The sequence below is a fragment of the Cariama cristata genome, unplaced genomic scaffold (genome assembly GCF_000690535.1).
Source record: "Cariama cristata isolate BGI_N322 unplaced genomic scaffold, ASM69053v1 scaffold33085, whole genome shotgun sequence".
Classification (NCBI taxonomy): domain Eukaryota; kingdom Metazoa; phylum Chordata; class Aves; order Cariamiformes; family Cariamidae; genus Cariama; species Cariama cristata.
This window is the reverse complement of record NW_009617514.1, coordinates 54,242-67,582: the sequence shown is the minus strand read 5'-3', so window position 1 is coordinate 67,582 and position 13,341 is coordinate 54,242. Positions and strand designations below refer to the sequence as shown.

Here is a 13,341-nt window from a genome sequence, read left to right as displayed (position 1 = left end):
GTGACTTCTAGTGAATGTTATTGGTGGTTAAACTGTTAATCCTACTCTTGCCATGCCTTGGAAGACTGACTGTATCTGTCTGTTAGGGGAGACTGGCTGTGAGCCTCCCTCATAAGTCAACATCAGACAGGACTCTTACTCTAAATACACCACTTTGCATTTTGTCCAAGTTCTGTAACTTCTAAAAATAACTTTATTTTTTGTTATGAAAATTAGAATCATAGAATCATTATGGTTGGAAGAGACATTAAAGATCATCAAGTCCAACCATATGCCCAATGCCACCATGCCCGCTAAACCCACTAAACCATGTCTCGAAGCGCCACATCTAAACGTTTTTTGAACACCTCCAGAGATGGTGACTCCATCACCTCCCTGGGGAGCCCATTCCAATGCCTAACGACTCTCACAGTGAAGAAGTTCTTCCTAATATCCAGCCTGAACCTCCCCTGGTGCAACTTGAGGCCGTTTCCTCTTGTCCTATCGCTAGTTACTTGGGAGAAGAGGCCGACCCCCACCTGGCTACACCCTCCTGTCAGGTCGTTGTAGAGAGCGATCAGGTCTCCCCTCAGCCTCCTCTTCTCCAGACCAAACACCCCCAGCTCCCTCAGCCGCTCCCCATCAGACTTGTGCTCCAGACCCTTCCCCACCTTCGTTGCCCTTCTCTGGACTCGCTCCAGCACCTCAAGGTCTTTCTTGTGGTGAGGGGCCCAGAACTGAACACAGCACTCGAGGTGCGGCCTCACCAGTGCCCAGTACAGGAGGACGGTCAGTGCCCTGGTCCTGCTGGCCACACCATTCCTGATACAGGCCAGGATGCTGTTGGCCTCCTTGGCAACATTCAGTTAGGCAGCAGTCAGGCTTTGCTCCCTGAGCTCTTTGCTTAGGCAGAACCCAGTTCTTTTTGTGCTACTCGGACGATGGGTGCCATTGTCTACGGTGCATCAGCTTGTGTGAGCCAGACAAGTGAAGTCGGTATCAGCCAAAGTAACAGGCTCTGTCATCCCAGTTATTGGAAGCCTCAAAGGTTCTTTAATGACCTGTTTTATAGGTGAGGTAGCTCTGTGCCTCTTGCTTGCACCTTAATTGGCTAATAGAAATAGTAACATGCTCCTTAACTTGTGCCTTGCCAGTAGTCACAAAAGCAGAGCTATCTTTGCGCTTCTCAATTTGGATGAGATTTTTCTGTGATGCTTAGGAATTAGCGTTTTCCCTGACAGTTAAAGGGCACGCGCTTGGTTTGTCACAGCATTGTTGGTCTTTCATATCTGATTTTACAATGATTTAAAAAACCAAATTACTCCCACAGATCCAAAGACCAGTGTAACTCCCGTGTTAACAGCTTTAGGGGATGTGCCCAGCAATTCGGAGTTAGAATTCCGGTGTACTTTGCCCTACGGAGGAAATTTCTCATTGGAAATGGCAGCAGTTACAGTCTGTTTAGCAGTGTATTCGAATGAAATGGAAGAGAAGCTGAGCTGTACGCTGGTATTTGATGGAAACAGAGAAGCAACCTTCCTTGCTCCTAGGTGGCCAGCGGGTCCTGTGCTCCTGCTGAGGGCAGGGCCCCTTCTCGGGTCTCTTCTGCGAGGTGAAGGCGCTGCACGCCAGTGTTGGAAGGGCTGTGTATTTTCCACCCTTCTGCCCTCGTTTTGGTGGTGGTTTAAGGAGTGGAGTGTGTAAACTGTGATTGTAACGGTAGCAAACCCCAAAATGAAATACTGTGTGAAAGTGAAACTGATGTATCATTTTCATTAGTTTTCGTATGCTCAGGCAGAATTTGTGGGATTAATTTTGAAAGCTTAATCCAGATGGAAAAGGTTAAATTCAATGTTGAGTGAATTTGGTTCCAATTCATTTGTTGCCCTTGCTTGTTCTTTTTCTCAAAAGAATTAGAGATTAAGTGGAGAATCGTTAAGTACTATCCTCGGTTTCTGCCGTCATTTAACTACATGAACTAACGTTAAAGACAACCTCTCAGTTATCTGCTGCAATAAGTAAACAAATGGACCTCATCGCCCTGCCAGCTCTCGAGTCCTGTGGCCTGAGTATTAGTTTATATGACTACTTACATTCTTTTTTCCTTTGTCCTCAGGATTTATCTGGATCCATTGACGACTTGCCGACTGGAACCGAAGCAACCTTGAGCTCAGCTGTTAGCGCGTCAGGCTCTACGAGCAGCCAAGGGGAGCAGAGCAACCCTGCACAGTCTCCGTTCTCCCCTCATGCTTCTCCACACCTCTCTGGCATCCCCGGGGGCCCATCGCCTTCCCCTGTAGGCTCTCCCGTTGGAAGCAACCAGTCGAGATCTGGTCCCATTTCTCCAGCGAGTATTCCAGGTAAGTTTGTTCCAACAAACAAAATCAAACTGATAGATGGGTTTATTAGATAAATGAATACTCCTGTGTTCCAAATTCATTTATTTTCTGAGAATCCTGCGTTTTCAGGGCCTTTTTCTACGACAAATGCATACTTAGAGCAGGGGTAAATTCCATTTAAACTTCAGCTGCCAAACCCTCAGAATGCTCAAAATTCTGAACTTGACTCCACATATGTGTTTGATAAATGTCTTTATCATCAACTAGTGCAAATACTTGATCATAAAATTTGTGTTTGGTTTGTGTGTCGTCTATCTGTCACATATTTCTCTCTATTATTTACGGGATCCCTTTTTTGGTTTTACTGTGGATTTTTGTTGGTTTTGACTCTTGGACTTGCATAGTGGTTTCAGACCCACAGAATGAGGCAGAGATTTTCCAACCCTGCATTGTGATAATGTAATTTCGGACATGAGTACAGAACATTGTATAAGATATTTTTTAATATTTGCAAAGGTCAACAAGTTACTAGGAATCCAGCCCCACCAATAAAAATTGAAATGCCAGCGGCATGCTTGCCACTCGCTCTCTCATGTGACATTGAGTATGACACACAGTCTTTCATGTACATTCAGAAATTTGTGGAAATCTGTTAAGATACCCGGAATTTTAAAAAGGCATGTATTAATTCCAGTTCTTACTGCATCCCCACCCATGTGGCATGTTTCTTGCGGGAGGTCAGGCAGCAATGTGTATTTGATATTTTGGATGAGTTTATTCTACTTCTGATGCTCAAGTTCTTGATTATTTTCTGACATTTTGAATACTAGGGGAATTCCTAAGAGTAGGGGAGTGCTGACACTACCCCAGGGATAACGTCAGTTGCTAACAAAACCACAAAAAAATCAACATGGAGTTCAGGTAAAAGGAACAGCAGCGGTGATGTGTTTTCATTAGATGTGCTGTAAACCAAATGCAGGTTAAAATTCAGCGAGTGGTGTGTGTTTCAGTATTCAATACAAAGGTATCTGTGTAAAGTGTACTTGCCTGTTTGTATACAGAGGTTGAACGAGAGAAGCAAAGGGGTAATCTCAGTGCATGCAGGAACGTTGCATACTAAACGTGGCCTGAGCATGTCGAGCCCTGATGCTGCGTGTGTGCCTTGCAGTTGTTTCTTCCGTCTCCAGCCGCTCGGACTGGCGACACGTGCTCAGGTGGGGCAGGAATAGCAGGGACAGCGGCAGGACCTGGACTATTTGCATTATGTGCGGTACGGTAGCTTTGTATTTGCAGCATATTTCCCAGTACGTGGCGCAGAAGCCTGTCCCTGTTGGTGAGTGAAGCCAGGTAGTGCACCTAGCTGGAAGGGTAACGTTTTCCGACAGTCGGATTCAGACAGGTAAATGGATTGGCATTTTAGCAACCTGATTGCTGAATAGGGAAACGACGTTGGGATGTTGAAAATAGCTTTATTGTAGCCGTGATGGATAAGGATGGGAACAGGACAGCATGTAGGGGAAAGTAATAACTATTATGAAACCAATTGATCCCTGTGGGGTAAAAATAGAAGGGGTGTGGGCCCAAAGGTCAGGGTCAGAGTTGCTGCATCACATGAGCTGAGCCCAAAAGCTCGTTTTTGTGCCTGGCCTGGTAAAAAGTATTGTCTCTTCATACAAACCGTGCCACCATTTTGCACAGTGGTTTTCTGATCTGCTGCGGTAACACAAAAGCAACTCTTCTTCAGGAAGGATTTTTATCAATGGTGCTAAATCAAAATTGCCTACCGCTGTTTCCCTGGCGTGGGCGAGCTCCTGGTCTCTGCAGCTCTTTTGCTAAAGGTGAACTCCCAGGCGTGAGCTAATGCAGCGCTTTTCAGAGCTTTGCTCCTGCTTTGCTACTGCTGCTGCTGCTGCTGTGTTTCTCAAGCTACAAAATGACACGAGCAAGGCTGCTATTTAAAATGGTGCAAGTAGTGGGATACTGCTGGGTGCTGGGGCTTTCAAGCCGTACAAATTAGACTGTGCTTTCACCTAAGTGTATTCCCGCCGTTGTGCTGCATTACTAGGACTTTGGTAGATTGTTTCATCAGCCGTATTCACGAAACCCTATAAAAAAGTAATACAGAGCTTGTTTGCATTTCTGTGGCTGTTTGCAGCATTCAGGTTGTGGCCGTTTTTAAACACAGATTGTGTAGTACAGCATCTCGCCTTTAATAATTTTGTTCGCTGCTATTTTCCTCTCCGTTTTCACCCTACCCTTGTTTGTTCTGACCTCATTCCTCTCCTATTACCTCCTGCGATGTTGTGCCACAGCTTCTCCATGTGACATAGATTGGCTCTTTCAATCATTCTCTCTCCAGCAAGTCATTGTAAAATGAGCAGCTGTTGTGTTGCTGATAGCTATGGCTAGAGAAAGCCAAAATGTTGCAGGGGGTTCTTGGTGGGAAGGCCGTTAAAATAAAGGTGTTGCTTTCCCAGGGTTTACTGGAAGAGAAGCATCCTTTTCCCAATGCCTCCTTCCTTGCAACAAAATTGAAGACTAATTTAACATCAAAAGGGCAGACAAACAAACAGCCCGCTATTAAACCTCCCAAATGGCTGATTCTCTTCCACTGCCTGTTTAAGCTGTCTCCCCACCCCACCGCAAGCCTGCCGCCCCGCATCGCTTTCTGCCGCACACCGCGAATTTCACGGGAATGGCCTGGCACAGGCAGCGCTGCCGTTGGCACGTCCCTGGCTCAGTGGGCATTTCCTTCCTGTGCTCTCTGAAATGCTGGACGGATATTTTGTGTGGTAGGTGGCACGCACATACACAGCCTTTGTTTCCATTCGCATTACTGGCATAGGCCAGGGAGGTTAACCCCTCAGAGCAGAAAACGCAACTTCGGTGGGTTTTGTTCAGAAAGATAGTTTTCTCTCAAAATGGTAACGCTTCTCGTTCAGACGCATATTCATTCCAGGACTGAAATACGACTCTCTCATGATTTTTAGGGATTCAAAATGGCATTCTGATTTCCTGGTAAGTAGATCATTATTCTGCCTTGCCAGAAATCCTGATCTCTTTATTTTGTAGCCATCTTCATAATTAGGGTACACGTTCTTCCAAAGAACAAGATGTGATGCCCTGCACTGCTTTGGGTCTTGAACTGTGCCTGATTCAACCCTAAACCATTAGTGGAAGCTGATGCAGCACATCATCAAAATGCACTGCTGTTGCCAGAAGATTTAGTGGCCGTTAATTTCACTTTTCTGTCTCTTTTTTTTTTTTCCCCCTTCCTCTCCTGCTCCAACCATTCCGGTTTACTAACAAAGCAAAAATGTAAATAAGCTAAACTCCCCTGTCTCCCCCCTCGTCCCCAGTTTTGATCTCACTGGCCAAAGGCTTTTGTCAGCTCTTTCTCCCTTGCGAGGTAAGCAGCAAAAATTTTTAATATTGAGAGTTCTGTGGGAGATTGCTGATAGGCCAGGAATCCCTTAACCCATGATGGACAAGCAGATTTTGTACAAGTTAGTAGACTCTATTGTTTTTCAACCTCTGCAGCAATCTTTATCTGTATAGAAGAGAAGGATACGCTATACTAATAATGAATAGCAAATGCCATCTGTAGAAAGATGTAAAAGTATTTTTTTCACATAGATTGGTATTTTGACCTGCACTTTTAATACAGGTTACTTTTGCTTTCTGAACAAACAAGCTTATTTTCATTCTGTTAAGCATCGACTGCGTTGTTGTTTTTATTACAATTATGTTGATGTCTTCTTTCACCAAGGAGCTTGGATACAGGCGGAGTTACAATTTTCAGGAAGAAATCCATGTGTGGATACTCTTCGTTTAGGAATGTTCTTGCCAGTCATCTTAATTTATGCTAACCAGCACCCTCCTCTGATTAAAAAGACCCCAAATTTTTAATTCTGATAATTATATGAGTCAATGTATGTGTTCCACTCCGTGCTCAACTCTGCTCTCTGCAAACCTGGAGCTCTTCCCCTCCTGTACTGATCAGCTCCCTGGCTTGAAATCCAGGACCTGTCAGAATTACGGCGTTACAGCTAGCACTCCAGGCAGAAAAGGAGCAAGAGGGGAATGGGATGCCCAGAGAGAGCAGGAACAGAAGATCTTACCTTGGTGTGCGTGTTAGTCAATGTGTCGCTAGACTAGAGTGACTGAAATGCTGAGAGAAGCAAAAAATGAACAATAGTCTATCATAGTCCAAAAGGACACTTTAATGCGAAAATCTGAATAGGAGTGATGCTTTCTTTCATGCCTTATGAAAGGAGAAGCCTGAGAATTGAACTGTTTCCAGAAGTGGCTGCAGCAAGACAAACCGATCGGATGGATCTTGTTTTAAACAAGAATTTGGAAAAATCTTTTGCTAGGAATTGAGCTATTCCACATGCTTACTCCATTGACCACCTCTACCGGTATGTTTTGTGGCATGGACGCTTTTCAAACATTATTAGAGGGAGAAGACTACCATATGAAAGTGAATTTCTAATACTATATTTTTTGTTGAAGTTTTACAGATGCCCTAAAATAATTGCAAAACAAGAATTATATCCTTGTAAAATGGATATAATCCCCCTGTCTAGAAAGATTATTTTAACACATCTATCAATATTTCCCCCTCGGCTTCTCCGGAGGCAAAAATCTTGCAACAGCTTGTTGCAAGGAAGATGCATGCTGTTCGTTGGCATCCGGACTAGGAAAAAAAACAAAACAAAACAAAACACAAAATGCCATTGACGTAGCTGTGTTCTTAATCACTGCTAGTGCACAAAACACGTATTCAGCAGTTTTGCAAATCTAGAGTGCTTGCAAACAAAATATGTGAATGTTTCGTATAGCAGTAGTTTAAAACCCTTTCTTTTGAACGCTTTGAACAACATTTAGAGTTTCTCTGCCTTTTGACAAGATGAAAAATAAGCAAATAGTAAGGCGCTGTAGCTCAAGGCATCACTTGTAGCATGTGGAGCATCTAACCTGTGATACCTATTAGAATTCAGCCCAGGTCACAACTGATGAATAATCTGTTGACTCAAGGCTTCGTGAACTAACTGAAATAGTCTCAGTCTAGTTTCTTGAGGAGAGCCTGTGCTACAAAAAGCACTGTCAAAACTACCATGCTCACAGTCTGGGCAGAGAGATCAGAGAGATGTCCTCCTCTGCAGAGATGGTCTGCCCAGAACAGGTACAGGAGATGGAATGAGACAGAGACACTCTGTTTGAGTTCCTCCCGTTAGGTTTCCCTGAATACAGAGGGTTTCATATTCCAGCACCATCAACCTGCTGGTTTTCATCAACCCTAAGTTAAGCGTCAGATAGAAAAATGATAGATCACCAAAACCAGCATGCCCTTGGTGGTTATTTTTTAGGGGTAGTTTTTGTATTTTTGGTTTTAAGTGTTTTCAGTTGCTTAATATCTGGTTTATCAGTGTTTGTATTTCACGGTCACACATTTCAGTTTCAGTGTTTTATTGCCATGTAAGTCAGTGATGAACATTTGTGTCCCATGGACTGAACATCCCGCAGGGTCCGGGGAGCACGGCACTGAGGGTCCTCCAGCACCCTACAAAGGCTTCATGGAAACCTCCCCCAGATGGCCCGATGGGTTGTGTTCTCATCCCCGTAGCTGTGCTCTGCCCTATCCCTGGTTTGTCCTCCTTGTTGATTCCTGCCAGGTCTGTTCTCACCGTCGTGGCAATTGCTGAAGGGCTAGCGTGACGGGGCATGGGCAGCTGTGCACACCGTGGCAGCGCATGTTGGGCAGGCCACTGCTTGTAGCTCTCTGAGTCATTGGGATCCCTGTGCCGGTGCAAATCCACCTAGGGTATGACGGCTGTTGAAATCCAATTAAAATCTTTGCATAATTATGTGTGTGCTCTGGTTCACGCAACAAAATTCAAATATACTTAACCACAGCCGCCAAGATTTGACAGGTATGTTTGTTGTTAGTTTTAGAGGTGTACTTTAAGGCCATCGTTGGAGAATTGTTATTTACATTTAGTCATTAACCTGTGCATTTCTTTCTTACTTTTTTTGCTTAACCCACTTAGTTTTTGTCAAGAAATTTAATGCAGTATGTATTTGGTTTTGAACATTTGCGAGTTTTTATTCTGTCATGATTTGGCTACACAAACATAGATTCTCTTTCCTTCTTTGTGTTGCCAAATAGGGCATTAATTTGCGTATTATCATAAACTAAAGGTTGTCTTTCACTCCCTCGTCCCTTGCAATACTAAGCAGTGATTGATGAGTGAATGGGAAAAGTCTCTCACGTTTCCATCAGAATGTTTTTGTTGTTGTTGTTGAGAGATGGTTGTTATACCTGGATAAAATACAGCATAAATGTTGTAAGTGGTTTGATTTCTGTGATGGGATAGGCTGTTGCAGTTTTCGGTTTTTCAGTGGACTGTACATCACTGCCATTAGAGATACTTAAAGGGGCCTTCGTGCTCCCTAGTTAGTGTCAGACTTGACTAGACGGATACGTGGTGCGTCCCTCCTTAGAAGAAAGAACCTGAACAATTGCAAGTATGGCGTGAATTAATTCCGGGCCAGCTAGAAAATAGCCATTTAGCCTCAAAAGAAGAACATTTTCACTGCCTCCAGATAATAATTTTTTTAAAAATTAATGGAAAGTGAGATATTCTCTCTCCTCCTTAGGGACAAAATTCATGCAGGTAGAGCTGCAGCTTGAAAGATTTGAACGGCCCTTTGACAGCATCGCTCCGTAGGTAGATACGAAAGTCAAATTGCAAAGTGGGCTTATAGAAAGCAAACACAAAAGAACAACTCACTCCAGCAGCGAGCTTTTCTGTTTGCTCCCCATCTCCAGATAACAGTGGACTCAAATTATTGTGATGTGTTGATTGATTACAGCCGCTAAGTTTCTTAGTAATCAGTTCCATCACTTATTCTCAATTCACGCTTGCACCTTTGATTTCTCTCCCACAACAGGGTGATGTGGGTTGTCGTTGACTAATGAAGAACAGAATTGGTTTCGGCGTGAGACAAACGGAATTACACCAATCCCAAAATGCATTAATCTTTCATAATCCACATCTGCATGTTTATAAATGATATAACCAGGGGTTGCTAACGTTGATACTCCCCCTTCCAAACAGAAGCTGACACACAAGTTGGCGTTTGCAAACTGCACGAGAGGCACGTGGCCACGCGTGGTGCGTGTGACCTTGCGGAGGGAGCTTGCTGGATGAAAGTTCTCAGTTGATTAAAAATACATGAAGAATCGCTCCACTTCTACACCAGTCTTTGGAGCTTATCGTTGTCGGACGAGATGAAATACGGCATGATAGATCTTGTCTTCAGGAAGCTCAGACCCACCAAATGGGTTTTGGAAGTGGGTTGGCCTCAAGGTGCTTTTGTCCTTTATGCACCTTGCCCCTTTCTCCCTCGTCCCTGAGAACCGTTGAGACCAGGGCAGTGTAATACGCAATAGAACGCAGTAAGAAAAACTAGATTATCTAAGCGTGTGTTCCTTTTGAGGAAGTATCAGCTGAAACGGCCGTTACTCACAGGCAATGGACCAGTATGAGAAGTAGCAGGCAGGATGAGCAAACACTTCGTTGCCACATATCAGCACTGCTCCAATTTCCACTTGCTTGCCTGAGCTTGAGAGAGTCAAGAGGAGCAGGGAGGAGTGAAACTCCATCGCTGCTGGTCTTTCGAGTCAGTGCGGCCCGATGATGAATATTTATTCTGAGCGATTCTTATGTGTAGCTGGATCAAGGGAAAAGAAATATGGATAAGAAACAGCAATTTCAGTTCACATTCACCCTTTCTTTGGTATCTTGCATGTTTTCACACTGCAAATATTAGCAATGAAAGTTGATATGTGGTTTTGTTCGAATTTGGCAATGTTAAAATTAGGAATTAAGGTTGTTATTAGGTGGCAAATACTAGAAGTGTATGTCTGCTACATGCGTTGTGCTTCTCAGGCTCTTAAAAACAGTAGACACAATGAGGAGCAGCTTAGAGAAAACCTGTCCTTGTAGTTATAAATACGGTCTAGAGAACGAGCACTGATAATGAAAAATTGTTCCTTTTGGAATTTGCATTATCTTCCTAAACGGAATTCTGAAGTTTTAAGTTCCAGGTGTGTGGCAGGGTAAGTTTCATTTCTGGAATGAAGAAATGAGCCAAACGTAAGGAAGAAATACTACCCTGTCCTTTGTCAGGAGCTGTTAGATATTTTGCACTTGCATCAATTACAGTTTTATTTTCTGGCTAATTGACATTTTATAAAGAAATTGAGAATGTTTTTTCTCTAGTTGAAGCATATGCTTTTTACATTAACGAACATGTAACGTTGTGTCCCAAGCAATTACGAATGACTAAATCCGTGCAACCTTTTGCAGTCCTCTACTTCAGTCTAAATGCAGGCAAAACTGTCAGTTTTATGAAAGGCTTAAAAAGACAGAGTAAAAAATATATGATACAATTACAGGGTTTGGGTCGTTCCCTGAAGAACATAGACACTTTTTTCCAACGGTTTGCACAAATTTAAGAAAATATAATTTACGAAATCTAAAAGCAATTCGGAGGCCCCGTAGAGGTGTGAGAGAAAGCGCTGGGCAAGCTGCGGCCGCCGTCTCTCTCAACCCTACTCATCCCAATTCACGCCGACGCTTTGGAGGGACGGCGGTGACACAGAGTGCAAAATGCGTGGAGGGGCGGTTAAATGAGACTTTAGAGGGGGAAAAAGAAAAAAAATGAAGTCAGTGGTAGAGCTTTGAAGAGGTCTGTCTAGTGCAGAGCAGCGAGCAAGTGGGGAAGAAAGGAGCAAGCGCCTCATCTAATCTTTCTCCTGGGGACCCAGGTGGACAAATTGGCAACCCTGTTCACAGCCACCCCCCCCCTCCTTTGTAGTGTAAGAACTGCTAATCGGATCCATGCTGCTGCAACTGTGGTTAGTTATTAACAGAATAAAAGCAGATTTCTTCAAAAGAACAGGTTGGGGAAAACGGCTATACAAAATTGCAAGGTTGTTAGAATCTTAAATGCACAGCAGTCGGTTTTTCCCTGTTCTGAATTAGGCGATGAATATGGCCTTTCATCTGTCGCTGTGCCCGTTTCTTCAGAAGGCAGCCAAACATTTAAGCTTCTCAAACAAAAAAAAAAAAAAAAGAAAAGAAAAAAAATTGTTTGAAAGAGGAAAAATATTGGGGAGCAGGAAGAATAGGAAAGCGAGAAGGAGAAATCAGGTTTTGTTTTTATTAATTTGGCCTGGTGAGAGAAATAGGAGCTTGCCTGCTCTATTCAGCTCCTGTGTGCCAGCCGCTGTAAGCCACCATTTCTGAATGCAGGGATTAGAAGAGATTTAACTGGTTACTATCCTGGGCTGCGCCATTCTGGATCGGCCTCCAGCAGAAATACCCTGGGCTGGGAACTCTCCCGAGCTTAGTGGAAATAATGCGTTAAACGAACGCGGAGTTAGGCAGAGGTGAAAGCAGAAAGAATTTGATCCCCAAAATGAAACTTCTCCTAACTCTAAAGTGAAATTACCGGTCTGGGGTGGGTGTTGAGAAGCAGCGATCCCTAGATTTAGACCGACTTATACCTTTGCTTATATAAATAAATATATGATGCATCCTTAATTTTGAGGAGCTCTGGTGCCTTCCTGGTTTGCAGCAGGATTTTGAAATTTGTTGGAGAGGAAAGTCCTCAAGCGGACAGGTGCTTGCCGTGGACTACTGGAAATCCATTCATTATTCGGGTGAGTCGCAGCCTTTTGGAGATTTCCATTGACAGCTTGCTTTGGGCTTGCTGCCAAAATCTCGGGGAAAAAATGCCGTGATGCTTCACTTTGGTCCAAAGGCAGAGGTGCCTTCTGGATGGGGTAGGGATGGAACAGCCCCTCTTGCAGTGGCTGCTGCTGCTCTCCCTTCCTCTCCTGAGCAAAGAGGGCTTTGACCTTGCGGAGCAATATATTTGCTTTCCTGCCCCGTGCCACTCAGCCCGTTGTAAATTTAAGCAGTACTAACAATTATTTCACTTTGTACTCCTGAGTATTTGTTAAAAGTCTTCATACCTTACTCAGAGGTTACACAGCCTGGGGATAAAATTTGGATGTCTAATTTGGCAGACCCGAGTTTCAGTTACTTAATTCTTTTTTTAAAAAAGTCCATAATATAATGAATTATTCTGTAGTGAGGATGACATTTGGATGGTGTTCCATAAGTAATACCTTGGGACTACATGCCGAATAATGAGGATGAAACAAAATATTGAATAGTTACCTCGTCCTGTCAGTGTCAACTTTGCTTTGAATTAAATGTTATATCATGTCAAACAAGTAGCTTCTGGTCGTGAAATTAAGATGTTTATGCTATTGCATGTGTGCGGATAAAAGAGCTAGGGTTCTGCAGGCCACCTTAGCTCAGTGTTGCATTTTTTAATGGAGATTTGAGAGCAATTTAGCACTTAGGTTCCAGTGACATCTCTGGAACTTGCGCACAGCCCAGTCCTTGATACGGTAAACGTAACACAAATATGAAAAAGAAGGTGAAGTGTAACTTTCAAGGATTAGCAGTGTGAGAATTATATACTTCCATGAGAAGAGAAGTGGGTTTTTACCTTCTGTTGATTTTGCGTGGATTGTGAGCGATACTCATGTATGTTAGGGAATCTTGTGTCTTTGGAGCATGATGCATTTGTTTTAAGAGGCAATATGGAAAATCAGGACCAGGCCCAACAACAATCTTGATAACTTTTTGTAATGTGGAACATCCCTAAGTCTGGCTTAAGTTGATAATCTTCATGTTTACGGACGCTCTGCAGTGCTGCAGCGGAAAAAAACGACTGCTTGTGATCTCACCTTCAGCGACCCTCACAACCCGCCACTGAAAGCATCCCAAGGCGGGAGGGCTCCAGGCTTGGTCCTGAGCTCCTGGGTTGGAGAGGTGGAAGTCGTCTCAGGGAGCAGGCGGCAGTGGATCACCAATGTTGGTGTTGCTAGCAAGGGCTTATTAACTGCGGCACGGTGCTGAGCAGAGCCAAAAGG

The 13,341-nt window shown here is 43.7% G+C and overlaps 1 protein-coding gene across 1 annotated transcript in view; it reads left to right on the top strand.

Moving 5' to 3' along the window:
- Positions 1-920: 920 nt before the first annotated feature.
- Positions 921-13,341, top strand: part of LOC104161960 (AT-rich interactive domain-containing protein 1B-like) — a gene marked incomplete at its 3' end in the record, with an annotated part of 66,154 nt that continues 53,733 nt past the window's right edge. The window contains exons 1-3 of the mRNA XM_009700563.1: positions 921-987; positions 1,310-1,488; positions 2,096-2,339. Of these exons, the coding sequence (XP_009698865.1) occupies positions 921-987; positions 1,310-1,488; positions 2,096-2,339 (490 nt within the window). The remainder of the gene's footprint in view (positions 988-1,309; positions 1,489-2,095; positions 2,340-13,341) is intronic.